The 18975-nt window shown below is 39.7% G+C and overlaps 1 protein-coding gene across 1 annotated transcript in view; it reads right to left on the bottom strand.

Moving 5' to 3' along the window:
- Positions 1 to 18975, bottom strand: part of phactr2 (phosphatase and actin regulator 2) — a 50523-nt gene that overhangs the window by 6974 nt on the left and 24574 nt on the right. Inside the window, exons 2-9 of the mRNA XM_084736099.1 lie at positions 11130 to 11315; positions 8836 to 8910; positions 8333 to 8473; positions 4870 to 5115; positions 2652 to 3183; positions 2325 to 2503; positions 1035 to 1191; positions 612 to 667 (exon numbers count right to left, since the gene is read on the bottom strand). Coding sequence (XP_084592225.1) covers positions 612 to 667; positions 1035 to 1191; positions 2325 to 2503; positions 2652 to 3183; positions 4870 to 5115; positions 8333 to 8473; positions 8836 to 8910; positions 11130 to 11315 — 1572 coding nt within the window. The remainder of the gene's footprint in view (positions 1 to 611; positions 668 to 1034; positions 1192 to 2324; positions 2504 to 2651; positions 3184 to 4869; positions 5116 to 8332; positions 8474 to 8835; positions 8911 to 11129; positions 11316 to 18975) is intronic.

Genomic DNA, 18975 nt, shown 5'->3' with positions numbered 1-18975 from the left:
TCTTGCAAATATGACTTGCGTGGACCGTCTCTTTGTGGGAAGAATAAGCTTCACAGAAAATAAATCTGAATCGTCAAGAGCATTCTTACTTGTTCTCAGTCTTATTAACTAGACTCCCCCGGTGTTTCAGTACATTAGTAAAAAGCATCTCTTTAGAAACATTTAGTGGTTCTGCAGAAAACAATAACAAAAGCGATTTTCTGAGCAAATTCTAATTCACTAATCTTAAGTGTGAGAGATGAGATCAAGGCATCGTTTTGTAGCAGTGCTTAATGTATCTGCTTGATGTTGCTGAATTTTTCACTGGCACGTGCACACATCCCCACCATCCATCACGTGAGGTGGTGCAACACTGCATTCTTTATATTTAAAGTTTCTTTAGTGTGAATAAACATGAGGCAAATTCGGAAAACAAAGCAGCAGCAACTGCACACACATTTCCAAGCAACTAACTCATATAATTTCTTCCTGATATTGTCATATTGTCCTAATAGAGAAGAAGAACATGTGGTAGTACTGTTTAAGTTCCTAAACATCATGAAATATAATGTAATAATACAAATGGCGCATCACATCACCTCTCGGTTTATTAGTTTAAGTCAGAAACTTACGCTTGAGGATGTTTCTCTGCTCCAGCTCCTCTGTGGTGGGTCTTTGGCTCAGGCGCCTGGAAAAAAGCAAACAGTGTTCACATACTTTTCAACAAGGATGAGATAGGAAATGATTTAAACAATACACTAGCTTCTACTGAAAAACAACAAGAGTTATCGCAGTGACATTTGTGACAAGACTTTTTTTTATTATTATTATTTCACACCCTTTTTCGGGCGTTAATCCAAAGCCTTTCTGCCTCATCTGGTAGAAAAGGCCAAACTAAACTTCAGTGCAGATTTCTCTTGTGCATCATTGTTCACCGCCCACAGCTACACCAAAAAAATGACCCCACAGCGCCGCAGAATCTATGATGGAATTTCACACCTAAATATATTTTCACAGCATGCTGAGTGCGAGTGTGTGTGTGTATGAGTGTGTACCTGACTAGTTTGCAGCCTATCTGCTGGCGGAGCTCATGCCTCTCAGTCTCCGAGCTCCGTGGCAGAATGTTTTTCTCCTCCAGCTCTTTCTTGCTGGGTCGGTTTCCCAGTTTGATGTTCAGCGTGTCTCGTCTGCGGATCTTACTGGCCAGAGAGCCTGGAACAGAGACAGAACGGGGAGAACCGGTCACGTGTGTATTAGGGTCTTGAAACAAACAAAATGGAGATAGTGATGAAGATGCCTTAGGTCATATCTTAAGTTATAATCAGATTAACATGGAAATAATTCAACTATGATTAGCTTCACTGTCATTTGCATCTTTTCTTCTCATTTTCCTTTGAACTCTGTGATGTGACAGAGTTCGCTGTCGCTGGTATCACTACACAGAATTTCACCAAGTGTGAAAGTGTGGCTCAGTCAGTCAATCGCCCCTCTGACGGCAGCCCGAGGTGAAAGTGGACATTCTTCAGTCTTAAAACTCTGACTCTGAGACACATGAGAAAACAAATCTAAAATAATTAACTAAGTTAGCATACAAATTTGTTTGTTCAACCTCATTCAGTCAATTGTGTAATTAATTATTAAATTATTGCAGACACACTCAATTGTACACGACTACACCTCTTACTTTGCCCCTGGCTGAATATGTACATTTTTTATGCAGAATTTCAGCATTGTGTACTTTCACCTAATGAACTTTATTGGAATTGCCTATGAAGTCTGAGCTCTTCCAATTTACTGTTTTTTACTATTGTCTAATCTATGATGATTGCGGTGAAGCTAAAAACTTTCCATAATATGGATAATTAACTGTTTTTCAGTATTGTTTAATTGTCCTGCTCTGTATTACTGTCTAATTTATAAACCACACTGATGTGAAGCCAAAGACAATTATCATATTGCGGGCAACAGAGCTCTTACTTTACCTACCTTTATGATTATTAATCAAAATACTTGCTTTCCACAATTTCTTGTATATAATTTGAACATAATTTAATTACAAAAATCGAAAAAATTAAAAATTGTACAAGTGAATTTCTAAGGCCAGAGGACAGAACTATGCAGAGTATGGTTTTAGACAGGACCTGATGAATTCATGGACATGGCTCAAAATCTACTGATGGTTCAACCAGAATATATTTTTACGATCTGGCAACCTCTAAATCCATTAAATTCTGGTCAAATATCCATTAAAATGTATATGATTTTACAAAGTCCTGATCTTCAGCCATGGCTTTTTCCTATAGACCTTTGTTACTGTGTGAAGTGTTACAAAACCATTGGCGTACTGCTTGTGTACTCGTCTTCCTCCTCCTCTTCTTCCTCCTCATCACGGTACAGGATTGGTCCGTCAGAGTCAGAGTCACTAGTTTGGCTGTCTCTCGGCCTATCAGGGATCACGGTCACCTCGGGCTGCTCCATGTTCACACTGAGGCCCTGCGGCTTTTCAGCTTGGTGCTCTGCTGATCTGCATGAAACAATAACAAAACACTAAACCCAAAGCCAATGTTGATATTTTACGTTATTGTACACAATTAATTAAAACTGTAGATTTATTGTCAATCAGTATCATAAGGACTGTTTCACCAAGTCTCATGCCTTCACTAGATGTTTACCTCAGGCTGTTCTCCACAACAGATTCTGCTTCTCCTTTCTTCTTTTCTTCTTCTCCTCCCTCCCCTCCCGTTCCCTCCTGTTTCTCCCCCTTTGAGTTGCTGTCTGTCTCTCCCTCTGTGAAGGAAGTGTCCTCTGTAGCAGTGTTGATATGTGGAGACTGGACTGTAGATTCAGGAGCCATGCCTTTGTGGGTCTCCTCACCTGCAGCAGAGGCCTTGGGAGCAGATTTAGGCTCTAGACCAGGTTGAGATCCAGTTTGAGATCCCTCTGTCTCGTTCGATGAGGCTGACTTGACGTCTGAGGAACGGGGTGAGGATTTTAACTCCCCAGGAGGGCTAGGAGTCTCTGCAGAGGCCTTCTGAGGTACAGATAAGGAGGTGGGAGTGTCTGATTTCCGGTTGGTCCTCGCATCTGTCCCAGCAGTCAGAGCTGCAGTGCCTGCGTCTTTAGGTGCACGAGAACGAGGGGTGGTGGAGGAGGCAGGAGTGTTTTTTGTTGTGCCTCCTGTCTTCTTTGGATGGGAGGACTTAGCTGAGGAGCAGCAGGAGTGACAAAAAGAGAAAAGGGAAAATTAGACTTATCATTTTCTCCAGGTACTCCAGTTTCTTCCCACAGAACTTAGGTCCAACAAAAATCACATTAAGACATCTTTTTTTGCAGTCATAAATATCATCAACATGTTTTTAAAATGTTTGTAAATCTTTTTATTATTAAAAAGGAAGAAAAAAGGTCTTTGCAAACATCAAAAAAACCTAAGTTTGTCTCAGGATGGATGGATATGTCCGCGTTCGAAGGACAGCAGCCTGCAGGCTGAGGCCCGGTGTGGGACAAGAGAACATGCAGACAGTGTGTTGTTTGCAGTAGTATTGAAGAACAAGGACCACACCTACATCTAAACAGACCGAAGGACATTTACAGGAAAGTTTAAATGCTGGTTAATGTGCTGCAGCTGACCAGGTAATTAACTACGCAGCCTAGAAACTGATGTCAGCAGTGAACTTCTCCCCAGTGAATGTTTGTTTGGTGACTCGTTTAACAAGCTGAGCTTCAGGACAAGACGTGTGTTTAAATTAGTAAGTTAGATAAGGACACTTTGGCAGGAAAGTTGATGTTGTTCAAAGTCTGTGGCTCTTGTGTTGTGTAGCAGGCTGCTGTCTGCCTGTATCTGAGTACTGATGTTACCGTTTAAACCAAATATGGTTTAAAATGAAGCAATTTGACAGATGGTTCTCATTGATAAAACATACTAATATAGACAGTTATTAGTCAATTATTATCATCAACTCATCAATTAATAGACTAATAATTTGAGCTCTATTCTACAGTACATGTGCATGATTCATGTGGTTTGATACAACAAAAAGTGCTCTACTGGAACATGCTGTCAGGCATAATAGTTCAGTTTATAATCACCACTTCTCATCACTGCAACAAATATAGAATACCTAAGGAAATACTGACTGAAATAATCCTTTAACTGTCTGTGAAGTGTCTTTGTGCTGGTAAACGCTGCCTGAGGAGAAGAACGAACTTGAAATGTTAGATTAAAACACTAATGAAACAACTTTTGTCCCAGTTCCCCAATAACTCAACATAAACAGAGGCCTTCAGAAAAGAACATCACGTGCAATGTTCTGGGCTCCGTGCTGTGCACTTTCAACATGCTGTAGGTTAAAGAAGTACATACATACACGCACACACTGGGTGATGAGTGATGATCATGCTCTTGCGTCATGCTATCAATCAAAATCACATGAGTTTGTCAGAGCTCATTTCATTAACACCATGCTCCGCTGACCTCTCATGTGCTATGTCTCATACACACACACACACACACACACACACACACACACACACACACACACACACACACACACGCTTGCACTGTTGGGGCGTTTACAGAGCAGAGACAAACGAATCCTCACTTCTGCTTTCCCAGAAAACAGACAGAGAGAGATCATAAACAAAACACTCCTACAGTTACTCACTTGATTGGAAATCTCTTCTAATGAGGAAAGGACACTATCAAGAGGGAGAAACATGGGATTCTGTAGCCACTTGACAGAAACATGACTTGAGTGATACTTCAAATACATGTGGGAGTGTGCATGAAGCCATGGTTTATGGGTGCAGATGAAGCACATTTCCATGCAGGGAGGCAGGCAGGCAAGAGGCTCGACAGGCAAACTGGCTTTGGTCCCAACTAGGTGAACTTACCAATCCCGCGACTAGTGTTGTTAGTGCTCCGCGGGTTAGCTTTAGCTTGAGTGGATGAGCCTGTCTTGCCTGTGGTTTTAGTGGTCTTTTTAGTCCCAGAGGCAGTGTCTCTGTGCCTGCTTGTGGCTGCAGTGCCACCTGCTGATTTGGAAGAGGAGGGCAAAGTGGCACTTTGTTGTTTTTTAGCTTGAGTGTCTCGGGGTCGCACCTGGTTTGTCCGGCCGGTGGGTTTAGTATCACTCCTCTCTGAGCAGATCAGAGGCAGCGGGAGGAAAAAAGTTTGGTATGTAGAGGTTAAAATGGAGACTGAAAGCAAGATAAAAGATCTGTGCAAACAGTTGCACAAATGGACATGCAGACAAGCAAAGAAAGAGGGACTGAAAGAGGTGAGTTGGGCTAAGGATCAAGACAGAGGACTTTTTATCTGTTCGTTGAACAAACTGCAATACCAGTGCAAGTACCAATACTTCATCTGATACCCTTTTTCTTACCTTGATCCGATACCCATCATGTGAACGGAAGCATTCCTGAAACAACCCCTCAGCATTTTATGCATTGATTTTTTTCAGATGCAACAAGCATGTAGTTTAGCCACACTTTAGAACATTTTGGTAGCATCTTGGCACGCTGAACAGCCAAATACACCATAGACTATGTGGGTTATAGCTGCTATGGTAGTGGGCAAACCACATGTTGCATTACAGCAAAGAATCCTTGCTGTGACTGGCTGTGACCAGAACCATACATATAGTGCTTTTTTTCTAGATCTGGGTACAAAAAGGATTAGATGTGGGCATTGTTGGGTTGAAGAAGTTTCCTTACTACAAACCCCAATTCCAAAAGGTTGGGATGCCGTGTAAAACATAAACAGAAACATCTATATTCAACTGAATACAGTACAAAGACAAGATATTTAATGAATTTGATCACTGCAACACATTTCAAGCAAGCAAGCCATGTTGTTGTAACACATGTAGACTATGTCCTGATATTGTCTTGCTGAAATAAGCAGGGACGTGTCTGAAAAAGATGCTGTCTGAATGGCAGCATATGTTGCTCCAAAACCTGTATGTACCTTTCAGCATCAATGGGGCCTTCATAGACAGTTACCCATGATGCCATGCCATCACAAATGGTGGCTTGACATTTGCACATTGGTAACAATCTAGATGGTCCATTTCCTCTTTAGTCTGGAGGACATAGTGACCATGATTTCCAAAAAATAATTGGAAATATTAACTTTTTAGGCCACAGCACACTTTTCCACTTTGTGTCAGTCCATCTTAGATGAGCTCAGGCCCAGAGAATTTAGCGGCATTTCTGGATGTTGTTGACATATTGCTTTCACTTTGCAAGTTAGAATCTTAACTTGCATTAGTAGATGCAACAAACTGTGTTTACCAGCACCATTTTTCCCAAGTGTTCCTGAGCTCATGCAGTAATTTTCTTTATATGTTACAGGTATCAAATTGAGTGTATATTTACAAAAAACACTTTTATCAGTTTGAACATGAAATATCTTGTCTTTCTACAGTTTTCAGTTGAACAGAGGTGAAACTAATTAATATCATTAAAAGATTTCAGTTGATACCTTAAAGGTATTGAGTACCGAAACCCCACCCTGTTCTTGAGCAGGGAATGATAAATAAGGCTTGGAGAGATGAAATGTACCCATTACACCATTTCCCATCCTCCAGTGTGGAGGTATGTGTGTTTTGCTATTGTACTTGCAGTGTTTGTTGCCTGGGACCTCCTGACTATTGACAAATGAACAAACAAATGGCTCTGAGTTCAATGCTAACAGGGTTGGGATGAGAACAGCACAACACTTAGGCAGCATCAGACAGAAGAACAGTGGCCTGTCTCCTGGGGGAGTGTGGGGCATTAGGAGATGGCTACTGCTCTTTTCAGACTGCGAATGCCTGCTGCAGGCTCATATAATGGGAATATCTATTTGAACACATTAGACCTGGTCAGAGATCCCACTGAGGATTCAATGTCAGCCAGAAAACTGCAGCTGATACAAATGCATTCCACGACTGAAATTTCAAAGCAACCAACGTCTGAAAAAAGCTACAACAGTTAGTTCTAGCATATTAAATGGATTTGCTACAGGGCAGTCAAAGTCCCACAACCCCAGTTAACATATGTTTCAGCACTTTCTGTTGGAAAGAGTGATCTGACTATTACAAATAACTGCTCAACCAAATTGATTCAAGGATTCATTCACACTACTGTGGATTCAGAATATCTTCATGTCCCAGAACAAAAATCTACAAACTTGGAGCATAACATTAATATGCTTGAGGCGTAAAATAGTTCCATGATCATTATAATAAATCTGGAGAGAAAGAGCCTGTTTATAACAGAGTTTTTTCTCTTTTTTTCTTTTGCCCTCTGACTATCTTTTGTCCCCTTATTTTTTTTTCCTTTCTGCATAGAAAAGACAATGTCTTCATTCAACAAACACTGTACCAATTTAAATATCTCTGTGGTGGATTTCACTGTGGATAATTTACGTTTAATCCAAACTGTGGTCCCTACGATAATTGTGCTGGTTTTCACATAGTAACAATTAGCCAGTTCTGACTTTGAAAATGGAAGTTTATCACATTCAAGGAGGGGACAAACCCTGAATAAAATTAATTCTCGTTGAAGTTTATAATCAGGTTTTCTGCAGGTTTTAACTAGGTTAAATTTAAGATTTTTAAGACCCTTTAAAGACCATTATGAATGCAGTACTATCCTGACAAAAAAGCACCAAGGATATTAAGGAAAATCCCAGAACGTTGTTGGTGCAGAATGGGTCAGACTTGGGCCAAAGTCCTGGTGTGGAAACATAACAGTACTGGGTGATGGCTGTATTCACTAGTGCCATTTTATGGAGGCTTATTTTTTACTTACTTTCCATGTGACTGACTTTATGACTTTATACCCAAAATTCCTAATCAAGCACTTTCCTGCAAAAGGTGCAGCGGGTTTTCAGCAGGCTTTTCAGCACAAAATACACTTCTCTCAAGCCAGACCTCACTGAACTTGTACTTATCCCTATTAGATAAAAGTAATGTTAACAGAAACTATTTTAGCTTGTTACTTCTAAAAGTAGATATAGCATTAGATCATAATGCCACGTTGGTCCACACATGTGCCCACCCAAATGCATAGTTTGCATTTACGGCTATTGTGTCAATGATAGCTTTGTTTTGTAGTTGTCAACAATCAAGCAATCCAATCAAGTTTTAAGATCTGTCAGACATTTTAAGACATTTTAAGGCCTAAAATTTAAATTATTTGATTTTAGGATTTTTAAGGACTTGCAGAAACCCTGATAATATGCCAGAGGGAACATATTATCCCAGGTTTAAAACCTTGAGGACCTCAAAGGACTCCACTCAACCTGAGATTACAGTCACAGTATGAAAAACACACTCATGTGAGACCCAGTATCTGATCCACAAGTTACCTGTTTTGTCCTCAGTACTGACAGGCGCTGTGGCATGTTCCTCCTGCAGTGTTTCTGGAGACTCAATGTGAACTTTGACCTCTTCTGATGTCACGCTGGATGTAGCATGGCCATTCAGATTTTCACTGCTGATTGTTTCATCTAGAAAAGGAAGAAAAAACAGCTACTGCAATGGAAATCCTCTGCTTCCCAGTTGCTTGAAAGCAAAAGACAACAAGCAAAAGTAATCACATTTGACCATAAGTGTAAAGGACAATGAAAAGCAAAGAAAAATGTGTAGAGCTAATGAAAAATAAATCAAGGTAGTTCACAAATGACAAATTCTCCATCTGGGTTTCTAAGTGACTGTAATGTTTTGCTGTAATTGTATCTCCATCACCATCCATGTTCACATCATTAGGGTTATTTTTTTTTATTCTTGAAGGCAGAATCATTTTCTTTTAATTTGACAAACAGAGAAGTGGAAATGAATGAATGTAGAAACATATGAATGAATGACAAACCTTGGTCAGGAATGAGTACTCCTTTCCTGATGAGCTCCTCCCTCGTTTGCCTGGTGGAGATTTTTCTCTCTAAAACTGAAAGGTGAACATCACGGTCAGCGTATGATTCAACAGGGGGGATTTTATTTGCACTTCTTTAATCTAGTCTTCTCACTACAGAACAGAAACATAGAAAATCATTGCACAAGCTCCTCTTATTGCGAAAACCTTGTCGCAATCCCCACCATGCACTACACGAGACAACGCCACATCTCGACTCATGGATGAGGAAGTAAACCAATTCTGTCACCCTGCTGCAACTGTTGTGACCGTTCTGTTTTAAAAGCTCTTGGGAGCAAATCAATCTGTCTCATTCACAGTGACATCTGTCCACAGCTGGGTCATCAAATAAGCACGCTCAGAGGCGATCACATAAGTAGCTGAAAAGATAGAAATTAATTGATCAAGTAAATCCAGATAAAAATAATCTTCAACTATTTAGATAAACATTTTCTGTTTCTATACTGGGTGTATACGTGTATGAATGTATATATTAATATTGCTTTATATTTTCACCCAATTCCATTCTGAATTCAATTGATTATCTGTGTTGTATTCTATTTGTATTATGAAGGAACTACAACTCTAATTTTGTTGCACAACCCTGTGCTGTATAATGATGACAAATGTCTGTGAATCCCTGAAATGATTGCCAGATGTTTGTAGCTCATTCAAGCCAAGTCAGTGCTAAAACTGTGCAACATTACAGTATATGCAATTCAAAGATATTGACACATTTTCTAATTTGATTGTGTATGTTGAAATTTAGTACAGTTAAAAGTTACTTGGAGCAGAGCTGTTTTGCCATACTTCCTGCCTTGCTTTCCACAACTTCAAACTCACTCTGGCCCGTGCTCCCTCACACATTTTTGCTGTGCTGGCTGCCTGCTCCAAACATCATGAAAAACACTCCTTGTATGATCAAATTATTTTTAGAAATTCAGAATTTGGGGCTGACAAATTATGGTTAGTTGGTCATTATGCTCTTGTCCGACCAGATTGTCATTGGTCAGACAGTGACTGGTGTTACTTTAATAAGGGGAGAAGCACTTCTTTCATTATTGTCAGGGGTGGAACATATACAGACCTGATGTGTTTTAGTGAGAGGCAGTTAACAGAACATTTACTTGGCTCAAAACTAATTGACAGCATCGCCCCCAAGCCTCAAAGGAGCTGATTGGATAAAAGCGTATGTGCATTTGACTTCACCTGACTGCTTTCTTAATGAGTATCTGCTGGTAACGTTTCAAGCGAAATGACGGATAAACGACACTTGTTCGTAAACTGACTTCACTCTGTAAATCTGTAAGTTTTGCCCTGATTTATGCTGTTCTAGTGTTTATTCTTTACATCATTTTGTTTGAACCTTATTTGAGGCCAACTAAATAATATCAGTAGTTGGTCTGTGTTGTGTTGCTGCTGTATGTAATGCCAATTGACTTGACAGTGTAGCTACATGTGGAAAAGAAATGGTCAGTACTTCATGTGCTTGGCAACGCTGTGTAACTGTGACTTGCACCCTTTTAGGCTACAAAGTAGAGCGCACTTAGTGCACTGTGGCTGATTTAATTAATCCACAGATAACACAGCTTTTCAACCAACCGATTTGTTGAAGAGTGGGCAGAATTTTAGTTGACCAAGATTTTCTTCTGTTGACTCCATACTCTCTTTTTTTCCATACTTATCCAGACCTGCAAATGACTAAATCCAATTCCATACTGCGTAGGAACCCTGTACAATGAGTAATGCAGTTGATGCCCCTGAGTGAGAAGAAAGGATTCTTTAAAGACTCTCAGGGTTCAGAAGTTCAGTGAATCTCTGCTAGCTCCAGGTCTGATGCACTCTGGCTGCCCCTGTCCTCTTGACGTCCAAAAAATAAACTGGTGGAAAAACCTGATCCTATTTTTCTTTGCTTCACACCTGAGTAATAGCTTTAAACCAGTTAGAGGAAGGTGGAGGCACAGAACCTATATATAATGGAGAAAAGGTCAGATATATGTGGTAGCTGTGAAGGAGTCTGCTTTTTGTATTTACTTCTGTTCCTTTTTATTTCCCAGCCAACACTTCAGGAATGAATCAGAGAGCTACAAGCAAAGCGTTCACCCTTCTCCTTTTAAAGGTCTTCTGTGAGCAACACTGCTCCTGTTCACACATAGTGTTCAGCACAAATTCCAAAAACTGTTGATTGAGGAGAGCAAATCAGAGGCCACTCATCACTCGTTCATACAGTACCATTAAAACACAAGACGCCTCACCTTTGGAAAGATCCTGGAACTTGTCGCTGCTCTTCTTCTTCCTCCATTTCCAGGGTTTGAACAATTTTCCTAGCGACGACAGCTTGCCTCGCTGCTGCCGTGATGCATGGGCATTCTGGGTATTGGTGGCGCTGTCCACCACCACATCACAGCTGGCCAGTGATGAGGATTTCTCCAACCCATCAACTAGAAAACACACATGCAGGAATACCAAGATATAACATCAAAATTATAATACAAACTACAGCTCTCCATATCCACCAGCAGGTTTTTGTCTTCCAACATAGGGAGATAATTTAGATACTTGCTGAATCATATCTATTAAATATTGTATATTATATATTGTATAAATGAACAGCACTAAGTATTCTGGTAACAGCAATTTAAAATTGTTCAAACAAAGATATTTTTTACCCGTTTACTCCAAAACACTGACAAGTGTCATTATTATTCTGTTATTACTTGAAATACAGGACAAGGGTAAAATCACTGAGTAACTGAGGGTACATTAATATCAGCACATCTGGTCTATAGGTCCCAATGCATTTCCAGTATACTGTACAATATAAGATTTACCTTATAGGATTTAATATGTTTGACCAGATACAATTTCTGCTACACAAAAAATCCTGTCTTCCTCATATATATATATATATATATATATATACACTCAATATATGCATATAAGATTGCCATTTATTGTCAGGGACTACATCATCATACACTGCTGCATCAACCACTTGTTTCACTGTACAATTCAGATTTCACCAGCTAAGCAGGATTGTTATTTCTAACTCTGGCTCTGTACAGTACAGCGTGTGTGTCTTGGCTAGATCCATGTCCGTCCACAACTCCTCCTCTTCCTCTTGAAAGATTAGAAGTGCTGTGAACTTTTTGGAATACTGCAGACTGAGTGTGGATGGCGTGTGTGTTTCTGTGCGTGTGCATGTGCATGTGTGTGCGTGTGTGTCTGTCAGGCCAGAACCTTACAGAGGAAAGAGAGGTGGTGTGTGATTCCTCAGATTGAAGCGGAGGAAGGTCTTTGTTTTTTCAGCTACTGCTGAAGCCTGCTGACTGCAGGGAGATCAGCAGGGATCAAAAGTTCAGAATTTCTGTGTGCAAACTTTAAGTGGGCTATTTTTTCCCTGAATCTCATAATTTGTGCCATCAGATTACTAAATTTGTTTCCCCTAAGGGAGAGAAAGTTGCTGTAACAGCCAGGAACTGAAGTTAGCAGTTACAGAGCGGGGTTGAAGCTGACAGTCATCAACCACTGAGCCCCCCACCATTATGACACTGTAATTTGAAAGCCGTCTGTATTTGAGGTAGTGTTGTTCCCTCAGAGCTGCCATAAGGTCCTCATGTCCATTTATTATTTTCACATTAAACCTGCCCAGTTAGGTGAACCAAAGACATTTGGTTACATTTTTTGCAGGCCGCTGTTATTGGATGGTGTTATGTGTTTGATGTTTCTTTTTCGTTCATTCATGCAAACAAAATTATAAATCCATATATTATATTACAAATTTAGTTCACAAAATTGCTCATTATTATATTATGTATTAAATATATAGTGAGATTATTAGATATACACAGCAAGGAATTAATTGAGTAAAAGAACATTTTGGTTTTCAGTCTGGATCTTGCCATCTCTAAAAAGGGAACCCCAGAGGATTTCAGACTACACTTGGGTTTATAAGAGGTTAAGCAGTCACTGATATACTCGTGCCCCAGTCTTCACCTTTAACTCTGAATTACAGCTGCCGATCTCATTGAAATACTATAAAAAATCACAACATGGCCAAGTGTTGTTTTTGTACAGACCTCAACAAATGCCACACCACCGTGATTTTAATCTTTTTCTGTTTCAGTGAAAATGAAGCGATGAAGCGATTATAGAGACTTGATACAGACAGACTGATCTCAGTAGTCCCTCTCAACAACCACCAACAGAAACATAATAAAAGCCATTTGAAAAGGCAACAGTGTAGTGCTTTCTCTATTTGATGTAAGAGGCTTATGCAGCGACATAGTCAGCAAAAAAACACCCCAGATTTCACACAAACCACAGCTGAAAACTCAGCAAAGTTGGTCAGATGAAGTTCAGCACATTTAACAATATAGCCATTTGGCTAATAGCACTAAAACCATTGTTGAAAGAATGTAGCTGTGATATTTTCTCATGGTGCACATCTGGTAGAGAAAAAATAATCCATATCCTACCCTTCAGCTGAACTGAAAATGATCAATACCCTGTTGACTGGCTGGCTCTCACCAGAACTGACAGACTGTTAATGGCAATACTAGATGACAGACATGAGCTGAAGCTGATGAGCATAAACTGCCTCTGACTGCTGTTCACTGGTGGCAGATCAATATATTGTTTCCCTACTCTATTATATCAAATGAAAAGATAAGGTTTAAAGCATTTGGTGGTCTGCAGGAGAGTTCAGTTGTCAATAAACAGATGATCATCATCCTGAATTAAAAAGTGGGCCTCCAATAATATATAGAAGCTATAGAATTTAAGAGCGTAATTAATGAAGCATTTTTATTTTTTGCGAGTATGTTTGTTCAAAATCACAGCATCGCATAAAACTATGCAGGTTTGACTGCTCTCAGCTGGGTTTTGTTCACCTCATGACCCTGACTGTCGAGGGATGTAGCAAAAAAACATCAACATGCACAACATTGCAATTAAGAGCACAAAAAACAAGAGGGAAGACACGGAAAAGTGCAGCACAGAGCCCAGTAACACGTTCTCCCCAGATACCAATTTAGTTCTCTCTCTTCCACACACACACACACACACGTATACATCCACACACACACACACACACACACACACACACACACTCATTTCCTGTTCCTGTGTTGATATCAAATCGCAACAATAGGTGCATTTCAGCAGCTGCTTTGTGCAGCTAATGATGGGAAAATCAGTACCAGCGATTATCATCACCATTAGCCAAACTATAAAACCTCTAGTGGGAACCAAACAGGGACAATGGATGGACTTAGTAGAGCAGAGAAGAGAAACGAGAAAGAAAGAGAAACAGTGGAGAGAAATGAAAGGAAGATTATTGTTGACTTTAGAGAACAGAGAGAAGAAAAGAAGAATAGAGACAGAAAGTGATGGTGAAAGACGACAACTGTTCATCTGCTCCACGTCTTTCTGGACAAATCCTTGAACTGGTAGGATAAAGGGAAGATCGGAGACTCATACGTGTCACGAGCAATACAGGAAATAGATATTTTAGTGAGCTTACATTCCTATGACACACATGCAGTGCCTGCATACATTCAGAATGAGTGTGTTTTGGAGATAGAGGTCTGTCTTCTCTCCAGTTTAATTAGACAAAATGACCCAAGTTCTGTGTTGCTCCAAAAGCACCAAAAAACACTTGAAAAAAAAAAAAAAATTCAACACCAGTGTCTCTTTCCAATAATCATGTCATGGTTACTTAAGATAATTCACAGACCTTGTAGTGAGCAGTGTCATGTAGGAAAAACTTTCTTTCTATAAGACACAAAGTAGTCCCAGTAGATTCTAAGGTAATTCCAGTACATTCTCCTGCAGAAATAAAGTAGCTCCTTACAGATGGCTTCTTTGCAGCCACAGACATGGACAGAGCCATTATATTTTTTGGGCCATCCCATTAAATGCAACATTTCAAGAATGCCTTGAGGGAATTTGTTCAAAAAACAAAAATAAACACTTAGACTCAAGGATGAGTTCACTAACTTTTGGTGGTTAAAGGTCAAATATATTATTCGTATGAATGCAATAATTCAAGAATGCCTTGAGGGGATTTCTCCAAATTTGGTACAAACATCCACTTGGAATGAAAGATGAACTGATTAGATGTTGTGGTCAAAGGTCACTGTGACCTCACACAACATGTTTTTGGCCATAACTCAAAAAATAATTTGCTAATTTTGACAAAACTTCACAGAGCTGTCCTGTAGAATAACTATTTTCATGTAATTATTTATATGTACTTAAATAACAAAAGAAATGTAATTGTAGTCCATTACACTTACCGACAAATAATATGTACGGTAATTAAATTACAGTTACTAGTCAAAATGTTTGTGATTACAAAGGGGTTACATCCAAATATTCTTTTTGGGTTTCCTGCCAGAGATCTGCAATCTACTGAGTCCCGTGTTCTAGTTAATATTTAGCCTAAATAACTTTTCGCTGCAATAAAAAACAATGTAACATTTACTAAATTTTTTATTTGGCATTTTCAGACATATCAAAAGGGAAGAAATAAGCAATAAACATCAGAATCACCATATGTATGCTAATATTACTTTAAAATTAGGGAAATACATATAACAAGTAACAGACAGCCTAATTTTATCAATCAGTTCACAATATACAATATAATAATGAAAGCACACAGCAATAAAGCATTTAATTGCTTATTCTTTCTTTTCTTAAAACAACTGAGAGTAGTGCTGTATTAAATCACTTAAATTTTATGTTACTGAGGGGTTTTGCTCTTTAAAAATCTCCCACTGCCGGTACAATGCACTTCAGAGTATAGCCCCAACTGAAACCAGTGCAATTAAAGCAGAATGGGTGGCAGAACTGGGTCAACAGATGTCAGAGGCTATCTGGGATATAGATATAGAATTTATATACACATTGGTTAATGCATAACACCTTCTAATACAATTCAAAGTATTGCATAGATTGCATTATTCAAAGACAAAATTACACTGAATATTTCCAGAAATTTCATCTCAATGCCATAAATGTGGCTCACCAGATGCAACTTTATTACACAGCTATGCCTTACATCCCAATCTGCATAACTTTTTGTTGGGGATATTTAAAACACTTTTGAAGATGCTGGCAGTGGGTTTAGAACCAGACCCAGTACTAATCACCTTGTAGGAGTATCAGTAGGCACAAGGAGACTGCAGGTAGCTCAGCAATGCCTATTATCTCATGGACTTCTCACTGCTAAAAAGCTCATTCTTCTTTTTTGCAAGAAGAAAGAAGTGCCTACTGTTAAACTCTGGCTTACTAAATTGACAGAAACTATTAGATTTGTTCTGAGAAACAAACTCAGGGAATTTGATAAGATTTGGCACCCCTTAATCTCCTATCTGAAAGGTTAAACTAATTCAAATTAAAACCAATTCAATTCAAACTACACTACGTGTGACATTAGGTAACACTCCAGGGGAGGGTTGAGGGCTCAAGTGGTGAGGATGGGTGGGTCTGGTGTTTTGTGTGTGTGTGTGTGTGTGTGTGTGTGTGTGTGTGTGTGTGTGTGTGTGTGTGTGTGTGTGTGTGTGTTCTGTCAACTGTCATTTCAGAGAGAGTCTCAAAGCCACATTATGGTCGTGCTCAAGGAGAAAAGGAGGAAATCAGGTGAAGTTCTCATAGAACGACAAAGTCCATGTGGGGACGAGGTCGGGGTGGATGGAAGGTCAATAAAACATCAGACTTTAAAGAGGCCGCAGCTTGTTTCCTGTTTCCAACTGACGTTTTTCTCAAGCATGACCTGTCATTTCTCAACCTTGACCAAGTGTTTGCCACTGTAACCATGACAACAAAGGTCTCCCGACCTTAAGTAAGTACTTATTTTCATGAAAAAAATTACTAAACAATCTTTCCCTAAATCTAACCAATTCATTTTTGTGCCTAACAAAGCTTAGCCACAGTGTTGTCACATCATAAAACAGATTCATTTTTCAACAGTGATTTGTTAATGTTTCCTCGAATGCCACGAACTGTGAGGCTAGATCAAGTTCAGTCACCCACCATCCCTCACTGCCGCCTCAACACATTCTCCCCCTGTGAGTATTAATACAGAAATTAACTGTCAGCTGTAAAGGAAGTGACAGCATTAACCACTATCAGTAAACTGAGTTTATGAATACAATAGAGCCTAAACTCGCCTAAAATGACAAACTTATACCCTGCAAGAAGAAGTTAAATTTACTAATATGCTCATTAATACACCGTCAAGTTTTATGTTTAAGCGACCTGGGTCAGTTCTAACTAGAATGACCACCCTGTGGTTGTACAGAAACGCCAACCAGTCAAGTTGCCGTTTAGTTCTACGTTTGTCCAGACTCATATAGCCTAATAATTTAATAAAAGCTAGCTGAACTCTGACCTTTGACCAACATAATCTAGGTAATCAGTTCATTCTTGTGTCACAGTGGTCATTTGTGCCAAATTTGAAGAAATTCCCTCCAGATGTTGCCGAGATTTTGTGTTCATGAGAATGGGATGAGATCACAGTGACCTTGACCTTTGACCACCACAAACTAGTCAGTTCATCCTTTGGCCCAAGGCATTCTTGAGAAGAATGGGACAGGCGAACGTCCGGACATACAGATGGATGGACAAATCAAATTCAAATCCATTCATTACACACGTGAAAAGCAAATGTTTGCAGTTTTGCAGCAATCCTGCATATCAAGCAAGACAGATCTGTCCAAGAAATGCAATGGATTTTTATCAAAACAATACTGACTACATCGTTTTAACTGCAGCAATGCGGCACCAGTGCACCTCAGGTTAACTCAGGGAAGTTATTACACATTACAACTGTTGACTCTGCTCCACGATTCCACACTGGATTTCACACAGAGGCGTTTTATTTTGAAACGGATGACTCGCGATTTCATGGGCTGAGTCAGGATTTAGATATATTGCAGCTGTGGAAATGAGTGGGATCATCAGAAACACTACTCGAGACACAATGGACATCTCAGTGAAGTGATCGCACACAGGATTTGTTCAGTGAACTGTAATCTTGTTCCAATGCACACTGATCAACTTCTCTCACAATATAATACATTCAGTTGTCCTATGGTATGGTTGGCGTATGTTGTGTGGTACAACATTGTGGGGTTTAAGTGGCTCTGAATTGTGACAAAACCAGCATGATTTTTTTCAGCCATTATGGCAGGAACATGTGTTGAGGAGGAGGGGAAAGGGAGAGGCTTCCTTCCTTCACTGCAAGTCACCGGGGAGGGAAGAACCAAACGTCATGAACAGAGGAAGAAGGATGAAGGGGGAGAAAGAGGCAAAAAGAGACAAAAGAGAGGAGAAGACGGCGAAAGAACGGGAGAGGTGGAAACTGTGGTGGGGCAAAAGCAAATGTGGGAAAGAGGAGGGCAGAAGGAAAGAGGAAAAAAATCAAGAGGTGTTGGATGAGAGCGGAGGGAGGGGCAGCACTGGGCATTAGCTGCAGTTTTAACACTTGGGTCATTTCTTCCAAATCTTTCTCCAATGTAGGCCAGAGAAGCACAGCTCTGTTTAACTCATGATACTCACAGGATCTAGCAGCTTGGATTAAGTCAAGAGTAACAAAGGAAAAAGAAGAGGAGGAGGAAACAGCAGTTTACAGTGTTTTAACACACAGTTACCATAACTCATCAAGCAAAATCAGTTTTATGTTAATGATCCGGACAGAGTCATTTCCCTCTCCTGCTCTTACTGCTGTAGATTCAGCATTTAAAGCACATAACAGCATCATTATGTAACCGATAATGCAGCCATGCAGAGCACATAGATCATTATTACTGCCTCAGGTTCCTATGCATGTTGTCTTAAGTGTGCTACAAAACAGTTTGGGTTGTACTTTAAATGCTGACAGGGCCATAAAAAGGTACAGTTTTGTTTTCATCCGGAGTCCACTGTCGCTTCCTGTAACTCTCGGCCTTAAAGTGTTCCCATAAAAAACACGGACAAATGTGAAATGTTTACTTTTATGGCTCATGGACAGACCTTGGACTTCAGATAGCAAAAATAAATAAGTATAGAGGTACAGCACGTGCTAAAACACTACTGTGCTGTCACTGGAAATAC

This window comes from Lutjanus erythropterus, chromosome 14, assembly GCF_056507025.1.
Source record: "Lutjanus erythropterus isolate fLutEry1 chromosome 14, fLutEry1.hap2, whole genome shotgun sequence".
Taxonomy (NCBI): Eukaryota; Metazoa; Chordata; class Actinopteri; order Lutjaniformes; family Lutjanidae; genus Lutjanus; species Lutjanus erythropterus.
The sequence above is the reverse complement of the archived record's forward strand: the minus strand, read 5'-3'. Positions and strand labels throughout refer to the sequence as shown.